Source organism: Chiloscyllium plagiosum, chromosome 7 (assembly GCF_004010195.1).
Source record: "Chiloscyllium plagiosum isolate BGI_BamShark_2017 chromosome 7, ASM401019v2, whole genome shotgun sequence".
Taxonomy (NCBI): domain Eukaryota; kingdom Metazoa; phylum Chordata; class Chondrichthyes; order Orectolobiformes; family Hemiscylliidae; genus Chiloscyllium; species Chiloscyllium plagiosum.
Window position 1 is genome coordinate 78,227,526 of NC_057716.1, and position 21,000 is coordinate 78,248,525.

General features: G+C 41.9%; 1 protein-coding gene across 1 annotated transcript in view; it reads right to left on the reverse strand.

The window, feature by feature from the left end:
- The window catches only part of LOC122551725 (low-density lipoprotein receptor-related protein 1-like), a 1,892,490-nt gene that overhangs the window by 618,976 nt on the left and 1,252,514 nt on the right, over positions 1 to 21,000 (reverse strand). Inside the window, exons 28-29 of the mRNA XM_043694091.1 lie at positions 10,086 to 10,217; positions 5,851 to 6,078 (exon numbers count right to left, since the gene is read on the reverse strand). Of these exons, the coding sequence (XP_043550026.1) occupies positions 5,851 to 6,078; positions 10,086 to 10,217 (360 nt within the window). The remainder of the gene's footprint in view (positions 1 to 5,850; positions 6,079 to 10,085; positions 10,218 to 21,000) is intronic.

Sequence of the window (21,000 nt, forward strand, 5' to 3'; positions counted from 1 at the left end):
TGGGGTCCGTTTGGAGGTGGCCGACGGATGATATGCTGTATATGGAGGTTGGTGGGGTGGTAGGTGAGGACCAGTGGGGTTCTGTCCTGGTGGCGATTGGAGGGGCGGGGCTCAAGGGCGGAGGAGCGGGAAGTGGAGGAGATGCAGTGGAGGGCATCGTCGATCACATCTGGGGGGAAATTGCGGTCTTTGCAGAAGGAGGCCATTTGGGTTGTATGGTATTGGAACTGGTCCCCCTGGGAGCAGATGCGGCGGAGACAAAGGAATTGGGAATATGGGGTGGCATTTTTACAGAGGGCAGGGTGGGAGGAGGTGTAGTCTAGGTAGCTGTTGGAGTCGGTCGGTTTATAGTAAATGTCCGTGTTGATTCGGTTGCCCGAGATAGAAATGGAAGGGGAGGGAGGAGTCTGAGACGGTCCAGGTGAATTTGAGGTCAGGGTGGAAGGTGTTGGTAAAGTGGATGAACTTGTTCAACCTCCTCGTGGGAGCATGAGGCAGCGCCGATACAGTCATCGATGCAGCGGAGGAAAAGGTGGGAGGTGGTGCCAGTGTAGCTGCAGAAGATGGATTGTTCCACATATCCAACGAAGAGGCAGGCATAGCTGGGGCCCATGTGGGTGCCCATGGCTACCCCTTTGGTTTGGAGGAAGTAGGAGGATTGGAAAGAGAAGTTGTTCAGGGTGAGGACCAGTTGAGTCAGTCGAAGGAGGGTGTCAGTGAAAGGGTACTGGTTGGTTCGGTGGGAAAGGAAGAAGCGGAGGGCTTTGAGGCCTTCGTGATGGGGGTTGGAGGTGTACAGGGACTGGATGTCCCTGTACCATGGATAAGAAAGAAAAGGGAAATATTTTAGCCTGAAGAAAGAAGTCACAAAGAATGTGAGAAAACTGAACTTAAACCATGTCACGGGCTGAATTGGGCCAAATTGTTTTTTTTTCTGTTGAAGAAAGTTCTAAGTTCTATATACTTCTGTGTAAACTTTCCTAAATGTAAGCATCATTACATAATTTATTTGAATTTCAAAAGCAAAAACACAGTCTCACAAAGACAAAAGGTGTATTGTTCTGTCAAACATAGCTAAACATATAAAGTGTGGAAATTAGCATTTCTAAAAATTAAAACCTGCCTATTTTAATGACACCATTTATTCCAAAAGAATTATTAAGATGATTTCCTGTTTCATTTTTTCATAAACCTTCACTACTCACAAATATTTCAGAAATAACTTCACCAGTGTAAATCAATCTGTAAACCACAAAAATACTATGCTACATCATCAGCAGGTATTGCTGCTGACTTATGACACATTCTCTACATTTATGTACAAATGTTTGCACTTAACTAATTATCAAATAGAACTAAAAATAACAAGAAGGTTATCATCAGATTTTGCAAAAAAACTCATGAAATCTGAATGGGGCACCATGTTATCAATGGATTGGACTTTATGGGAACTGCCCACTCATTCGACTGACCAGAAGCTTTGCAGACGATTTGGTGTCAGTGGGAATGGTGCCACTGCTGGGACTGCCGTCAGTCTCACCATTCTGGGAAGATCAGGTATGCCAGTCTCACCAGGAGAAAATGGATGGGGGTATAGCCGTAGTGTGGGAGAAGTACGGGAATGTCTGGGTTCAAGAGGATAGGGCATTGGGTTAAAGTGGGGCAAGTGACTAATGGGGAGGGGGGATACTTCCATGCCACCGCAGCCGTTTACCCTAAAATGACAGAGGGCAACCAAAGCTGCTGGGCTCTATAAATGGTATGGGTATCCCCCAGTGACGGGTAAAATATTGGGAAAGGCAATTTGGGAGAGGTACCCTTAATATCCAATCAGCACAGGAGTGGTGACCATTGTTCCATTATTCACAGGACTATTGTGGGGACAAGGCCAGAGGTGAGTGGGAGTGGAATAATTTTGCTGTTGAGATCGGAGTGGAGTGGAGTCTGGCTCTTACTGGGCCTCTTCTTCATGATGTCAGTTCCCTCATTGAGTGCCTGACAATGAGATCTTCCTGTAAACTGTGAGCAAACAAAAAGGGCTTGCTTTCTGAGCTCTCAGTTTGGCAACTGCCCCACCCATCATTGTAGTGTAACAACAAATGCAGTACAAAGGTCTTAGATGGTAGCCTCCCACCTTTCACTTCCATCAGCTCAGCAGAGGAGATTAATTTTCAATCTATGTACCAAATTTGTTACAATGCATAATATTGTCATTGATCTAATTTAGAAACTAAAAATAATTAATTTGTGGGACATGGAATTGCTGGCTGGCCAGCATTTATTGCCTGCCCTTGATAAGGTGCTGATGAGCTGCTTTTTTGCAGTCCACGTGCTGTATCTCAACCAACCTTGGGAGCAATTTCAGGCTGTTGACCAAGCACAAGTCAGTTTAATGAGTGGCTTGGAGGGGAACCTGCAGGTGGTGGTGTTCCCATGTATCTGCTGCCTTTGTCCTTCCAGATGGAAATGGTCAAGGATTTGGAAGGTGCTGTGTAAGGATTTTTGGTGAATTTCTGCAGTGCATCTTGTAAATAGTACACACTGCTGCGACTGAGCCTCGGTGGTGGAGGGAGTGGATGCTTCAGATGTAGTTCCAGTCAAGCCAGCTTCTTTGTCCTGGTTGGTGTCAAGTTTCTTGAGTGTTGTTGGAGCTACACCCATCCAGGTAAGTGGGGAATACTCCATCACATTCCTGACTTGTGCCTTGTAGATGGTGGATAGACTTTGGGTTGTCAGATGGTGAGTTCTGCACTGCAATATTCCTAGCCTCTGACCTGCTGTTGTAGCCATTTGTTTATGTGGCAAGTTCAGTTAAGTTTTTCATCAATGATAATGCCCAGGATGTTGATAGTGGGAAATTCAATGATGGTAACACCATTGAATATAAAGGGGTGGTGGTTAGATTGTCTCTTATTGGTAATGGTCATATCCTGGCATGAATGTTACTTGCCAATTGTCAGCCCAAGCCTGGATATTGTCCCGATCATGTTGCATTTGAAATCACCAGCAAACATTCCCACTTCTGCTTCCACAGAGATGTCCTGGAGTGGAGATGACTGACCTCCAACAACTACAAACATCTTCTTTGTGCCAGTGTGACTCCAACCACCGGAGAGTTTGCCCTGATACCCATAGATTCCAGTCTCGCTATGGTTTCTTGATATCAGCCTTATTGTCAAACGTTGTCACTTCCACCTTTCACCTCTGGAAGTCAGCTCTTTTGTCCATGTTTGAACCAAGGCTTTAATGAGATCAGGAGCTGAGTGGTCCTGGTGGAACCCAAACTGGGCATCACTGAGCAGGTTATTGCTGAGCAGGAGCTGCTTGATAGCACTGTTGATAACACCTTCCATCACTTTACTGGTAATCAAGAGCAGACTGTTGGGGCAGTAATTGTTTGGGTCAGATTTGTCCTGCTTTTGTGTACATAATAAATCTAGGCAATTTTCCACATTGTTGGCTCGATGCCAATGTTGTAGCTGCATTCGAGTAGCTTGACTGGGAACGGGCAAGTTCTGGAACGCACATGTTCCATGAATAAATAAGTAAATAACAAAGTGCTGTGGACCACTGGAAAAGGCTGAGATGGATCATCCATTTGACGCTTCTGGCTGAAGATTGCTGTGCATTCTTCAGATCTATTTTTTGCACTGATATGTTGGCTCTTCTATCATTGAGGAAGGGGAGATGTGTGGAGTCTCTTCCTCCAGTCAATTGTTTAACTGTCCACCATCATACATGACTCAACGTGGCAGGACTTCAGTGTATAGATCCGATCCATTGGTGGTGGGATCGCTTAGCTCTATCTGTCACTTGCTGCTAATGCTGTTTGGCGTGCAAATTGTCCTGTTTGGTAGCTTCACCAGGTTGACACTCATTATAAGGTATGCCTGGTGCTGGTCCTGGCATGCCCTTATGCACTTTCCATTGAACCAAGGTTGATTCACTGGCTTGATGGTAATGACTGAGTGGGGACTATGTCAAGCAATGAGGTTACAGATTACGCTGGAGTACAATTGTGCTACTGTTGATGACCCAGAGTGCCTCCTGGATGCCCAGTCTTGAGATCTGTTCAGTCTACCCCATTTAGCACAATAGCAGTGCCACACAACATGATAGAGGGCATTCTCAATGTGAAGGCAGCATTTTGTCTCCATAAGGACTGTGTGGTGGCCACTCATACTAATACTCTCATGGACAGGTGCATCCGCAACGGGCAGATTGGTAAAGATGAGGTCAAGTATGTTTCTCCAGTTTGTTGATTCCCTTACCATCTGTCACAGACCCAGTCTAGCAGCTATGTCTATTAGGACCTGACCAGCTCAATCAACAGAGCTGCGAGCAAGCCAGTCTTGGAGTTGGACATTGAAATCCCCACCCAGGGCGCATTTTGTGACTTTGTCACCTTCAATGCGTAAGAGTACTGATTCATGTGGTAAGTACTTGGTAATTAACATGAGATTTCCTTGCCCATATTTAACCTGAAGCCATCAGCCCTCATGGTATCTGGAGTCAATGTTGAGGACACCCAGGACGACACCCTCCTGACTGTGTTGGGTCTGTCCTGCCAGTGAGACAACACATATCCAGGGATGGTGATGGTGGTGTCTGGGACATTGTCTGTAAGGTATGATTGTGTGAGTATGAGTATGTCAAGCTGTTGAGACAGCTAGTCCGTGGTGCAGCTCTTCCCTACTGGTAAGGATGACTTTGCAGGATTGACAGAGCTGATTCTGATTTTTCAGTGCCTTAGGTCACTGCTGGGTTGTCTATCCGGTTTCATTTCTTGGGTGGGATTTAGAGCAATTGTTACAACTGAGTGGCTTGCAAGGCTATTTCAGAGAGCAATTGAGAGTCAACAACACTGCTGAAAGTCTGGAGTCACATGAAACTCAGACCAGGTGATGATGGCAGGTTTTTCTGACAATCAACAATGGTCATCAGTAGACTTTTAATTTCAGTTTTCTTTATCAAATTCAATTCAATTGAATTAAAACTGCTACGGCAGAATTGAACCCAGTTCCCAGAACATTAGCTGAGTTTCTGAATTAATGATCTGGCAATAATACCATCATGCCATCACGTTCCCAAGAAACTGCTGAACAATTGACATTTTAAACAACATTTTAAATAGAGCAAATGCAAATAACCAATTGATATTTGACCTGACAATAATAGATTTGAATCACAGAATAGTTTTCTATTGATATTTGTCAATTTGATTTGTTCAGACTCCAAACAACCCAATCGTTTGCTCTCCATAAATGCCAAAAAGTGAGGCACTGGAAAAGCATCCGAGGAATAGGAGAATCACAATATCAGGCATAAGCCCTTCATCAGGAATGCCTGCACATCATTTTTCTTTCTCGAAGGCTCACATCCTGTGTTCCACATAAGCTTTGGCATTTCAACAAGCTGCCATTATTCAAATCAATCCTGGTCAAGTCCATTTCCCTTCTACGTGAAATCACTGTGAGCAGTCCTTAATCAGTGATTTTGTCTTCCCAGGAATGCCTGATTGCTGTAGAATTCCCTGCCTGCACTCTCCCTGCTTTCTCATATCCCCAGCTGCTAATCCCTTGATATATATCAAAGAAGACTGCACAAACTATATAGAAAACCTAGGTTTCTTCTGGTCTGCCAGACTTAGCAATTACACTAGCTGCACATTCCAGATAGGATCCCATGACAAAAGACATGTTAACTGTATCAATCCATTGTTTGTTTCCTCATTGCATCCATCTGTTTAACAACTGAATGTCAGCTACAGATAATGAAGATTTAAACAACATCATATCACAACATATTGCCATGTAGTACTCATAACTTTCTTCATTATTCCCTACTTACCCGCTGAGACGATGGTTTCTATCCCTGTACCATTTATGAAGGCGCGCTTTATAAATCGGGGCTTTAAATCAGACCAATAAATTCGTTCTTCTAATGCATCGAAATCAATTGTTTTAACTTGACTGACATCCGGATCAGTAAATGGTGTTATGTAATTGTAGTATGGATTATCAATATCAACTCCACGGATCTCTGAATTTCTTGAATAAATAAAAAACTCCTTTTGTTCTGCATAAAATAAGGAAAAATCTCAATATTGTTAAAAGTCATTTTACTGCTGATCCTGATTGATGTTTGAATATTATGACAGGGTGAGAGCAGTGCATTAGACATCAAATCAAGAGGACATTTCGAAACAGTGAAATTCAAAGAGAAAAAAACCTTTAAAATTAAATTTTCTTTCTCTGTCTTGATTTTAGAACTACATCATTTTTTTTAAGACTTTACTTACTTTCAAATTAGTGATTTATGAGAACCTTTCCATTCAAAATAATATTAAAAACAACCCGAAGTATGTGTTTAACTCAACCTGATTTTTTTTCCTGTCCTTTTATTGCAAGTCTGAAAGACAAATATTTGATCTTCAGTTTAATTAACTTTAAGAAAAGAGCTGCTCAAGTTGATATGGGCCATAATATTGAAAATCTATTCAAAATGAATATGGTTAGAAATTTCATTAGGCTTTCAGTCAGACGTGAAACGTGAAGCAAAAGTTCACTTTAAGTGCAATTTTGGTGGCCGGTAAGTCAATATAATTAAAGGGAGCTCATCAGCTGAGGTCAGTTCAATTATCTCTTTGGATATTTCAGTTTGTAAGGTTTAGGTTAAATCAAGGCAAGTTTGTCTTGACAGAAGTTACGTTTTCATACACCTTTCACTTCCTTGAACTGTTTCAATGGACTCACCACCAATTAAGCATCTTTGATGCACATTCACTGCTGCAAACATAGCAAATAAGCTCGCAAGGCAAGGTTTAACAAAACAGTATTACTGCCAAGTCAATTTATTTTGATAGCATTTGCTGAGGACAGTTGATGATCATGAGAACTCTTTGGTGCTTAAATAACACCGTGGGATTTCTGTCACCTCCAACTGCACAAGCAAACAGGTCATTAATTTTTACATAATCTACATTATAGCATCCCCAACAATATTGCACTTCCTCAGTATCACAACAATCAGCATTGGTTATTAGGTTAAGTTCCATATTGGGTATAATGACAATACGGATGCAAACTGTGCTCAGAGTCGGGCTAGTTTTCTGAAATCAAATTCTAATTCAGTTTGCTACTCAAGGCAGTAGCATAATTACAGCCATAAAACTATCCATGAACTAGTGCAGCTTGGCAGCATTCAAACAAAATTGTCCTTTATTTGCATTAAACAACATTTCTGGATGAATTGAGAATTGGTAATCCATCTTATTAATATAATTAGAAAAGCATTTATCGAAAGAAATTAACATTCTAGTAAGTAATCCAATTTTAAGGAATTGGAAGTGATAAAGTAAGAATCAATACAGAACTATTTACTAATTTCATTGACATTGGTCAGTTTTCTTGTAAATTATTAATTTAATATTTGAGAAAAAAGTGGTTGTTTTCAAAACAATGTAGTTCTGAAGAAGGGTCACTGAACCCGAAACATTAACTTGATATAGTTAAGAGGGAAATCAGGAGGGGAAAAAAGGGACATGAGATAGCTTTGGCAAATAGGGTTAAGGAGAATCCAAGAGGACTCTATAAATACATTAAGGACAAAAGGGTAACTAGGGAGGGAATAGGACCCCTGAGAGCAGCAAGATTGTCTATGTATGGAAGTGCAGGAGATAGAGGTGATATTAATTGAGTATTTTGTGTCAGTGTTTACTGTGGAGAAGGATATGAAGCTAGATAACTTGGGGAAATAAATAGTGACATCTTGAAAAATATCTCAATGATAGAGGAGGAGTTGCTGGACACCTTAAAATGCATAAAGGTGGATGAATCCCCAGGACCTGATCAAGTGTACCCTAGAACTCTGTGGGAAGCTCGAGAAGTGATTGCTGGGCCCCTTGCTGAGGTATTTGTATCATTAATAGCCACAGGCGAGGCGCCTGAAGCCTGCAGATTGGCTAACATGAAAGGTGGCAAGAAAAAGCCAGGGAATAATAGACCAGCAAATCTGATATCTTTGGTGGGCAGGTTGTTGGAGGGAATCCTGAGGGACAAGATTTCGAGGTATTTGGAAAGGAAAGGACTGATGAGGGATAGTCAACATGGCTTTGTGTGTGGGGAATCGTGTCTCACTAACTTAATTGAGTTTTTTGGAGAAGTGATAAAGAGGATTGATGAAGACAGAATGGTGGATGTGATCTATACGGACTTCAGAAAGGCATTTGACAAGGTACTACATGTGAAATGGTTAGCAAAGCTAATTTGGATAACTAGCCATTTGGATAAAGAACTGGCCTGAAGGTAGGAGACAGAGGGTGGTGGTGTAGGGTTGCTTTTCAGACTGGAGGCCTGTGACCAGTGGAGTGCCACAAGGATCGGTGCTGGGTCCACTACTTTTCATCATTTATACGAATGACTCAGATATGAATATAGGAGGTATGGCTACTAAGTTTGCGGATGACACCAAAATTGGTAGTGTAGTGCACAGCCAAGAAGGTTATTTCAGAGTACAACGGGTTCTTGATCAGATGGGTCAATGGGCTGAGGAGTGGTAGTTGGATTTTAATTCAGATAAATGTGAGACAGTGAATGTTGGAACAGGAAATCAGGACAGGATGTATACACTTAATGGTAAGGTCCTGGGGAGTGTTCTTGAACAAAGAGACCTCGGAGTGCATGTTCATAGTTTTTTGAAAGTAGAGTCGCAGATAGATCGGATATTGAAGAAGGATTTGGTATGCTTGTCGTTATTAATCAGCGCATTGAGTATAGGAGTTGGGAGGTCATGCTGTGACTTTACATGACATTGGTTAGGCCACTTTCTGAATACTGTGTTCAATTCTGGTCTCCCTGCAATAGGGAGCATGTTGCGATTTGAAATGGTTCAGCAAAGAATTATAAGGATATTGCCAAGGTTGAGGGGTTTGAGCTACAGGGAGAGGTTGAATAGATTATTTTCCCTAAAGTGTCGGAAGCTGAGGGGTAACCTTATCGAGGGTAACAAAACCATGAGGGTCATAGACAGGGTGAATTGCCAAGGTCTTTTCCCCAAGGTAGTGGAGTTCAAAACTAGATGGCATAGTTTAAGATGAGAGGGGAAAGATTTAAAAGGACAAAGGGACCAAAGGGACAACTTTTTCACGCAGAAAATGGTGCATGTATGGAATAAGCTGCCAGAGGAAGTGGTGAGGTTAGTATAATTAGAACATTTAAAGGCATCTGAATGGTTATATGAATAGCAAAGTTTAGAAGGATGTGGGCCAAAGGCTGGAAATGGGACTAGATTAATTTAGGGTATCTGATTGGTGTGGAGGAGTTAGACTGTAGGGTCTGTTTCCATATTGTGCAGTTCTATGACTGTATTTGCAGGTTCGTTGAATTGGCCATGCTAAATTGTCCATAGTGTCCAGGGATGTGCTGGCTGGTTGGATTAGATGCAGGAAATTCAGGGTAACAAGGATAGGGTGAGGGTTGGGTCTGGGTGCGGTGCGCTTCGGAGGGGCAGTGTGGACTCGCTGGATCGTATGGCCTGCTTCCACACTGTAAGGATGATATGATTCTATGTTTTTAGATGCTGCCAGATTTCCAGCATTTGTAGTTCTTTCATTTCATTTCGATTACTTTTATTGGTGCATTTAACAAAAAGCTTATTTTATAATTATTCTTAAATGGGCATACTTAATCAAAACTTGTCAAGATCATTAATTCAGTTTGATGATGGGACCAGTTTGTGAGTCCAGCATGAATATTATTAAAAGAGTGCAAAAGACCACAGGAAGACAATTGCTATTGGATGTAACTTCTACAATGTTTATCACAGCTTTGGACAATTTTGATAAATTGCACTGCAAGCACCTAAAACAATCTAACTGAACCTTTAGTTTTTGTGTTCACATTTTTAAAATGGAGCTTCAAATATCACCTGCTAAGAAAAGATTTCCAAACATGTATCAATTAATAGATGGTGTACATTTCAGACGAATCACCCTGCCATGTGAAGTTGGCAGTTCATTGTTCTTGTGTTTATTGAACATCAGTTCTAAGGCTTTATTTTGATTTGACAGATTTTCAGGTACTTACCATAGCAATTCTTTTCATCAGGGGCCAGTTTCATTAGATGAGGACATGTACATGCAGCAGTTCCATTGTAATTAATCAGGCACAAATGAGAACATGGCCCTTTGCCATTATTAGACTCACAAGGATTTGGTGCTGTAATTATAAACACAATGTCAATTCATTATCAGATTGTCCTGTTACAATAATCATCAAGCGCATAAGCATAATAATAATTGTAGTATTCTATCAAAAATTGTGAATAACAGATAACCTGAGGTATAAGTTGCATGATGTTGACACTGCTGGTTTAAAACCATACAAATTTTATTAGATAAAGGCTGAAGAAATGTTCTCGTTAATGCATTATTCTAAAAGAAAATCCATATTGTAATTGAAACCCATTAAAGAGGTTTCAAAACCAACTCAATGTCAACAAAACATTTAACCTTGTTCTTTCATCCCATGATTTACAATCCTGTTTATTTCTTGAAGTAGCTATTTTCTAAATACTTGGCTTTGTTGTTAATGTCATTAATTAGAAGGTTTCAAGCCATTTTTGATGCATTGATTCATCATAGAACAGGAAAACAGTTAACATACTTAAAATGGCCAACATATTGAAAAGTTTCTACTACTTGACATGTAAGATTGCTCAATGTTTTGTGGCTGATTTTGTTCATATTAAGTGTCCATTGCAACAGAAATTCACATGTTTTTTCACAAAATCAAACATATGTATGTAAACTAGAAAAGATTTAGCTGTGAAATCATGGGTATTCCAGAATCCCATTAAAGCACTGGAAAAGTATTTCAGCAACCCTTTCTTTTAGAATCATAGTTAAAAATTACACAACAATAGGTTATAATCCAACAGGTTTCTTTGGAAGTACAAGCTTTTGGAGCACTGCTCCTTTGTCACGTAACTGGTGACTAGAATGATCTAACCTTGTGAACTGGTCTCCCACATGGAGCCTTGTCAAACACCTTGTCAAACACAGTCTATATCGACAGGCACTCTGCCTTCATCAATCTTCTTTACCACATCTTCAAAAATCTCAATCAAGATAGTGAGACATGATTTCCCACATTCAAAGCCATGTTGACTACTCCTAATTAGTCCTTGCTTTTCCAAATACATGTAAATCCTGTTCCTCAGAATCCTGTCCAACTATTTGCCCATCACTGATGTCAAGCTCATTGGTCTATCATTTTCTGGCTTTTCCTGATCACCTTTCTAAAGTAACAGCACCACATTAGACAACCTCTAGTGTTCCAGCACCTCACCTGTGGCCATCGATGATGAAAATACCTTAGCAAGGAGCTCAGCCATCACTTTCCCAGTTTTTACAAAGTTCTGGGGTATATCTAATCAAGTATTGGGGGATTCATCCACCCTTATGCATTTTAACATGTCCAGCAGCACCTCCTCTGTAATATGGACACTTTTCAAGATATTACTATTTATTTCACCAAGTTCTTTAGTTCCACTCTTTCTCCACTGTAAAAACTGATGCGAAATACTTTAAGCATGGGAGATGGAGAAGGCATTTTCATCCAATGGGCATTTCCACACTACATTGTAAAGGTTGGTTACTTTTGCCTCAGTTAATGGCCATGTGGAAAAAGGTTCTCTAAAGATGAAAACAATGAAGAAGGCAACAGAAAATCACATCAAGCCACTCTATGTGGCTCAAGAATCTTGTGAGCCTTGAATAAGCACCTGGCCTCCAGCAGAACACAATGAACAGTGGGTTATTTTAAAACCTTTGGGAAAAGAATCCCTGCCAGGCATGATTTCAATGAATATTCAAGTAATTTTAGAAATATTCTCCAACTGAACTACCTTATGTGTTATTTTCAATGTAAATTTTGCAGAAGAATGCTGAAGTTTAGTTTCTCCTTTATGTTGAAATATTTGTAAAAATTCTTGAAACAACTATTAAGTATTAGCTGCTGATAATAAACTGTCTCTTCATTTTTAAACACTGCAGAACAATTCAATTTCAGTTAAATACACAGTCTACATTTTCTGTAATGGCTGTTCAAAAGTCCCCTGTTGCTAATAGAATTAATGGCAACACAGCAAAAACCTGAAGCTATTGTTACTTGAAATTACATTTTAGGCTTTTAATACATATGGTTAACGTACACTATTCTTCAATGAATCCATTTCAATTACCATTCATTTGAGTTTTTTTTCCAAATGTAACAAACATTAGACATTTACAATTATGTGGTCTTTTTACATATTCTACTGGCTTTAGCCAGTCCCTGCTAATTGCATATCCCTCAACTAACATAGTAGAGGTCAGCATCATTTGCAGCTTACACACATCATCAACAGCAACTTATATTTTTCAAGTACCTTTAATGCAGGCATTTTAAAAATATGCTTCATAGAAGAAAAAAAAGCGATGAATTGTTCATTGTTTCCAATGTACCTGTAAGTCATAATGCAATTTAATGGTGTAATATTTTTTAGATTAGATTACATTAGATCCCCTACACTATAGAAGCAAGCCCTTTGGCCCAACAAGTCCACACCAACCCTCCGAAAAGTAACCCACCCAGACCCATTCTCCTACTCTATGTTTATCCCTGACGAATGCACCTAACACTATGAGAAATTTAGCATGGCCAATTCACCTGACCTGCACATCTTTTGGACTGTGGGAGGAAACCGGAGCACCCAGAGGAAACCCACGTAGACACGGGGAGAATGTGCAAACTCCACACAGTCAGTCGCCTGAGGGTTATGGGACATTCTAGTTTTAAGAAATAATGATTATTATGTGCTTATTATTATCGATCCTGACTAAATGTGGTATCTTAATAAACATCTCAGACTAAAGATCAACAACTATTGTTACTGACTATCTCACAGCAGCTTCCAAGCTGCAGATGCATGGAAATAATACCAAGTCACATACCTACCCGACTGGTAACAATGTCGCTATTCCTTCGTATTGCTAGGTCAAAATCCTGACACCTTCTTCCTAGCATTGTGAGTGTCCCTAAACCTCAAGGACTGCAGTGGTTCTAAAGGAAGCTCACCATTATCTTTTCCAGGGCAACTAAGGACAAGCAATAAATACTGATCCAACTAATGATGCCAATGTCATGTGAATGATTTTTTGAAACATAATTTGCTATGATAATAACTTTGCTGTGCAGGACAGTGTTTGTTTAAACTGTGTTATATTAAAAGAATCTTCTTGAGTTCATGGAATGCACAACTGGACTTACATGCGATACCGCAATAGGTTTAATCATTGTTTAGTTGATTACTTGCTTTATTGCAATAATCCTTGCATGTATCATTCTAGATTGTTATTCAACCAGGTGCATACAGTCAGTTTGTTGTCAGTGAATCTGCAAATGGTTCTATAAAACCTAAGAGATTCTGAAGCAACATATTAAAGAGAGGCATAACATAACAAAGAGACTTATTGAGTCACATTGCTTTCTTGAATTGACAAAATTTTGAAATTCAGAGACTGGAATGGTGAGTTGGGTGGGAAATTATGGTGAAGCTGAAAAGAATAACTTTCAACAGAGATGAGAATCTCACTTGTGAATGGTGAGAGGCCCATGTGGATACATCACTATCTCACTCTTACTCTTTCTCACCTAATTTATCTGCAGTGTGCTATTCTTTTGCTTGGCAGACGCAAAATGAACAGCAACAATTCCTGACATGGATGTCATAGTGGGTACCTGCAGGTTCCAACTTGTCACTTGTTCTTCTGGATTCCATTTTGGAATTTAGTCCCCAAAATCCCAGGGCAAGCTCCATGGGTAATGATCACCTCTAACTGACCCCATCCACAGAATTTGGCATCAGCCATGCACCAGACTCACCACGTCATTATGGTGTATCTTGAAATACAGTTATGCACTTCAATGTGGAACTCGCCAACATCTTTCACTGAAATTCTGCAGGTCCCTCTGCACATAGGGACAGGCACCCATCCCATCCATTTGAACAGCATGCAATTCTGGGCTCTATGCTTACTTTATTAGCTCTCACTCATCTTGTGCATTCTTAGATGTTTTCAACACTTCAGCATTACCTTGCCTTGCTCTGCCATTCTGTTCTTTGCTGAAAATGTGTTGCTGGAAAAGCGCAGCAGGTCAGGCAGCATCCAAGGAGCAGGAGAATCGACATTTCGGGCATGAGCCCTTCTTCAGAAATGAGGAAAATGTGCCAAGCAGGCTAAGATAAAAGGTAGGGAGGAGGGACTTGGGGGTGGGGCGTTGAAAATGCGATAGGTGGAAGGAATTTAAGGTGAGGGTGATAGGCCAGAGGGGGGGTGGGGACAGAGAGGTCAGGAAGAAGATTGCAGGTTAGGAAGGGGGTGCTGAGTTCGAGGGTTGGGACTGAGACAAGTCCTTGGTGGAGTGGGAGGGGGAGTTGAAGTGTTGAGCCATGGGGTAGTTGGGTTGAGTGAGCCTGTCCTGCAGGTTCAATACAGCTATCTGGGAACTCATAGTAGTTCCATCAGGGATCTACAAAGAGATTAATCAGTACTGTTCACATCAGGCTCATCCTTCCAATTCGGTCAGGGGGGCGATTCTTGACCAATCCAATGGTGACATTTACTGAAACTCAAAATGGATTATCAGGGGCCACTACTGTGGTGGGCAAATATGGGATGTTAACTGGGAGAAATGAAGGCAGCATGCTGAAATGCAGAGAAGACAATAATTGTGACAACTCAACTCATAAGGGTCAGAGATGATGGTGCTTGAGAGGGCATTGGTTACTCTAGGGTTGGTGATTATTGGTGGTCACAACCACCATGTGGTAGTGCTGGGGGTGGGGTTGGGGTGGGTGGGTGGAGGGACTGTGCATTTGGTGAATTGACATAGCTAAGCTGTAGGCCAACTGCTCAAAGGGTAATGTTGGAAGATGAAGACTTCATTTAAAGAGCTGAATGGGTTTGTGTGGAAGCTCAGAACTTTGGGAGTTAACAAGGTGTGCAAGGAATAAAGAAACAGAAAGGTCTGGAAGTGAGGGTCACCTAGATTAATAGGATAAGCCTGCGACTTAATCTGCAAATTGTGACCCATGATGACTTCCATCTTTACACAAATTTCACATGAGCAATGTAGATTGAAAATAGATGACATTACACTCAGAATATGTAAGTTTCACCTGTCTGAGGATGCAAGGTTTAATTGTGAGCGATGGGAGGTTCTACAAAGTTATTTGTATTGATTATGTATTCATACAATTCAGGTTAAAGACACCTATATTTGTAATAGCCTGCATATGAAACACATGCAGAGTCCAACTCTGATATATATTCATCCTGGCCACAAGCAATCTTGATCTTGCAATTAGTCGTTACAAATTGATAATAGCCATCTCTGTAAAATCGAATAATCGCAGGCAACCTTTGAAGTGGCACCTGTGAGCCACAATTTACAAAGACAAGCCAAGGTCACATAGGCTGCACAAGGACATAGAGAATGATTTCTTCTCACCTTGAACTGTAAGCATTTGCCCAAATGCTGTTATATCAATTGTGCCTTTCTTGGGTGATTCAAAAAGGTTGGGGGCGGTGATGATGGAAGCATAAAAGGATTTACTAATCTTACCACACTCATGACCATGGCATGGCTTGGGCTGCATCTTTCAGAATAACCTCCACTATGTATAAGCATTCCATGTCCTTCCTTACGAGATTCTTCTATATCCAATTATATCTGAGAGTCAGAGAAATATACAACACGGAAACAGACCCTTCAGTCCAACTTGTCTATGCCGACCAGATATTCCAACCTAGTCTAGTCCCATTTGCCAGCACTTGACCCAGATCCCTCTCAACCCTTCTTATTCATATATCCATCCAGATACCTTTTAAATGCTGTAATTGTACCAGCCTCCACCACTTCCTCTGGCAGCTCATTCCATATATGCACCACCTCTAAGTGAAAAAGTTGCTCCATTGGTCTGTTTTGTATCTTTCTCCTCTCACCATAAACCTATGCCTTCTAGTTCTGCACTCCCCCAACCCAGGGAAAATACCTTGTCTATTTATCCTATCCATGCCCCTCATGATTTATAAACTTCTATAAGGTCACCCCTCAGTCTCTGATGCTCCAGGGAAAAGAGCCCCAACCTATTCAGCCTCTCCCTAAAGCTCAAATCCTCCAACCCTGGCAACATAGGACAGCACAGTGGCTCAGTGGTTAGCACTGCTGCCTCACAGTGTCAGGGACCTGGGTTCAGTTCCAGTTTTGGGTGACTGTCTGTGTGGAGTTTGCACATTCTCCCTGTGTCTGTGTGGGTTTCATTCCGAGTGCTCTGGTTTCCTCCACTGCCAAAAGGTGTGCAGGTTAGGTGAATTGGCAATGCTACATTGCTAATAGTATTCAGGAATGTGTAGGTTAGGTGCATTAGTCAGGGGTAAATGTAGGGAAATTGGTCAGGGTGGGTGACTCTTCAGAGGGTCAGTGTAGACATATTGGGCCGAAGGGCCTGCTTCCACACTGTAGGGATTCTATGAGCATCCTTGTAAATCTTTTCTGGACCCTTTGAAGTTTCACAGCATCCTTCCAATAGGAAGGAGACTAGAATTGTACATAATATTCCAAAAGTGGCCTAACCAACGTCCTGTACAGTCACAACATGACATTCCAATTCCTGTACTCGATGCTCTGACCAATAAAGGAAAGCATTCCAAATGCCTTCTTCACTATCCTAACTACCTGCGACTCCACTATCAATGAACTGTGAACCTGCACTCCGGTGTCTCTTTGTTCAACCACACTCTCCAGGACCTTACCATTAAGTGTATAAGTCCTGCTCTGATTTGCTTTTCTAAAGTGCACCACCTCACATTTATCTAAATTAACCTCCATCTGCCACTCCTCAGCCCATTGGCCCATTTGATCAAGATCCCGTTGTACCCTGAGATAACCTTCTTTGCTGTCCACTACACCTCCAACCTGAAGTATTATCTGTGCATGATGGGGGTGTTGACTGGTCACATACCTAATATTTGTTTCTGATATCCCCCACACAGATTAATTGGAACTGTGACCAATGGATTCAGTCTCAACAGCGGTTATCCCACTCTGGTTGCAGTGCAAAGAAATTGAGGAAAAACAAATACACCACAAATCGAACCCTGCCTCCTGCACCTGCTAAACTGCCTCCACATGAACTGAGCACAGCTGCAGAATGCTGCCAGGCAGTGGGCTATACCATATAATTAGCTTCTCCCAGGTCTCGGGGTGCTATCGGCTGCATTGTGCTCAGAGGGTCATATCGCAATGCAGCTGAACTCATTAGCAGTAAACTGTTCCATCCATTAATATACAAATCATTTAAGATTATTGGTACCATATTTTAGAATGGTACCTTGGAAGCTATTATGGTTATGATATCCTTGAGTACACTAAGGTTCCTGATTCATTTTGAAAGCTAAATGCCTCGCAAGAATTCATGTTGTGAGTTTGCTCACTGAGCTGGTAGGTTTGTTCTTATGAGGACAAACCTACCAGCTCAGCAAGCAAACTTACAGCCTGAACCTCAACCTGAGGTACAAATCTTCTCAAAAATCTCAAGCCTCACAAGAACGATTACTGGGAGACAAGGGATACACTCTTCAACTATGGTTGATAATGTTGTTATGCAAACCACTGACTGGGAGCAGGCACGGATAAAACTAATTTATTCTTCCATAGGGCCATCACAGAATATATGATAGGCCTGCTGAAAGATGAGATTCTGATGCTTAAATCAGGCTTGCGGTGGGACAGGGGGCAGGGTGCATTGTTTTGCAGTCCAGAAAGAAAGTGCCACATAATCCTTGCATGCAATACTCGACACAGCTGGAACAAGCAAGGAGGGTGTGTGATGGATGCTGAATTGCTGGGAGAGTGACAGCAGTCTTTTTAGGAGGAGAACAAAGACACCAAGTAGTAAGAACATCACTGTACCATGATACAGCAGTGTAGCATCATGAAGACCAGGAGAAACCAGACAGAATTTAATTGACAGCTACTTCCCAGAGACCTGAATTGAATGATCATTGACTGTAAATTAGTTGCCGCTCAAAAGGAAGGCAGCTTGAAATTTCTCAGAAGCAATTGGAGCTTTTTGCATTTGTTTTTTATTTCCATTTCCTGTTGTTCAATGAAAGGTCAATATTTTCATTTGTGTGAAGGCTTTCCAACATGCGATGCTCCCAAATTGAACATTGACAAGATGACATGTTATACTGGGTGTTAATGAAAGAGCTGCAGTCTCTTCCAGAAAGCTCTAAGATAATACAGTGCGAAAGACAGATGGCCTCTGTAGTTGATTTTCTGATAGCTGCAGTTGTAATGACAGTTGAACATACAGGTGATGATCTAAAGTTACAACACATTTACCATGAGTGATGTGTCACTCAGGCTGAAGTTTCCTCAGAAGCTATTTGTTTTTGTTTCCCTCTGGTTAAATACACTATGATGGGCGATTCATGTCTGATCGAGACTGACCTGGAGCACAACCAAGCTTTAACCATAATATCTCCAACTGAAATCCCAGAGTGCTTCTGCTGCTGGTGAAAGTGACACCAAAGTGTCAGAGATTCATACAGCATGGAAACCGATCTTTGGGTCCAAATGGTCTATGCTGAACATAATCCCAAACTAAACTTAGTCCCACCTGCCTGCTCCTGGGCCATATCCCTCCAAACCTTGCAATCCCAGGAGCAGCTGCAAGATGCACACTGCCTCTTAGTTGGCTGAAGTACATTCAGATTGCTGGATCCACTTTAGCCAACCTCCAGCGTTCCAACACCTCACCTGCGGCTATGGAGGATACCAACATCTCTTCAAAAAGCCCAGCAATCACTTGCCTAGCCTTCCACAAAAGTTCTGGGTAATACCTGGTTATATCCTGTGGATTTATCTATCTTTATGTGTTTTAAAACCTCCAGCACCTCCTCTTCCATAATGTGGACTCTTTAGGCAGATAACAGGTGCTAGGAATTCCTCATAAGTAACACTGTAAGTATCAAAACTCACCATAAAATGGATGAGCACAGTGTCACTGTTCACAGAATAGCCATGCATCATAAGCCATCAAATGAAATTTCCATTAATTCCAAGACTAAAGTTTCAGCAATAATTTCTTCCTTCTCTACAAAATTGTTCCAGCAGGCACTGGAACCTGGATCTGTGAATACATAACTGCAGGTTCATTCACGAGATAACATCTTCCAACAGCTTGAACTAAGTTGGAGTATTGTCCCTCCTGGTGTACATTGAACATCTGTCTTCAGCTTAACAGAACTCATCTCATACCATCTCACACCAACCATAATTGTTATGAATTATTGAAACAAGTATTTATGTGAAATACTTTCAGAAAAAAAAAAACCCACTATTAGCTGGTTTCCTTGAAACTGTAGAAGCTATAGCCTTCTTCCCTCACTCCCCCAACCCCTCATACCCGTCACCTGACTAATCCACATTATGGATGGGTCCTGGATCTTGCATAATGCTTTGAGCAGCATACCTTTTCATGACTCGAAGCTATACCAAGAAGAACTATTTGGAAACGCATTATGTATGCCAGAAGCTTAAGTCACGCTGGAGTTTTACTATTATGAAGGCAAATGAGACAGTAGTGGCCGGTGCAACTACCTCAAAGTTAAGTTAGTTACCAATGCAAACTTCAGATACAAAGTTGAATCAACAATTGACACAAAACAACTTGTATCCTCATATTAAGGTTTTTTTTTCAGATTAGATTACTTACAGTGTGGAAACAGGCAACACCGACCCGCCAAAGCACAACCAACCCATACATTTACCCCTTCATCTAACACTACGGGCAATTTAGCATGGCCAATTCACCTGACCTGCAGATCTTTGGACTGTGGGAGGAAACCAGAGCACCCGGAAGAAACCCACACAGACAAGGGGAGAATTTGCAAACTCCACATAGTCAGTCGCCTGAGGCGGGAATTGAACCTGGGTCTCTGCACTGTGAGGCAGCAGTGCTAACCACTGTGCCACCGTGCCGCCCACAATCTTTAAAATCCCCTCTTGCAATAATAATATACAGAGGGCAGTATTTGCACTTGTGGATCTTAAACAGGAGGTTTCATTTTTTTTAAAACCCCGACACTACCACCTAACGGCGGTAGTGCTTATTTTTTTCCCCAGTACCCATGGTATGTGTGTGTGCAGGTGTGAGACACAGTGAGAGACACAAAGTGCACGAATATTTATTCAATTTCCACCACCAGGAAGATAGGAAAACACCCGAGTGGCCAGTGACAAGCAGTGCCCTTCACAAAAGGGCAATGCTGTGTGATCAAACAGTGAAGGGGAGGGCAGGGATTAAATCAAAATAGAGTTGGAGGGGGAAATAATGCATTCCACTCCCTGCGGCGCCCACCTCTCCCTGAACAACTGGACACCGCCTGCTCCTTCTCTAAGGACACCCAGGCTCTAATGTAACCGCGGAAAAGGGGCAGGCAGTCAGTCCGAACGACACCCTCCATGGCCCGCTGCCTGGACCTGTTTATGGCCAGTTTAGCCAGGCCCAGGAGCAGACCCACGAGGAGATCTTCAGACCTGCCCTCCCTTCTCCGTACTGGGTACCCAAAGATCAGGAGCGTGGGACTGAAGTGCAACCAAAAGCAGAGGTGGAGGTTTTTAAGAAAATCAAAAAGGGAGTGCAAGCGCCCACACCCAATATACACGTGGTCCACGGACTCCACGGCGCCACAGAACAGGCAGTTGGGCTGGGAGTCTGTGAACCACCGCAATCTGCGGTTGCAGGGGACCGCTGCATGCAGCACCCTCCACCCCAGATCCCCGAGAGAAAGGGGGAGGACTCCCACGTAGAGAGCCCTCTACTGGGGATCCCCACTGCCCGGTGGCAAATAGGCACGCCAAGGCGTGTCCGGACAGTGGATGAGGG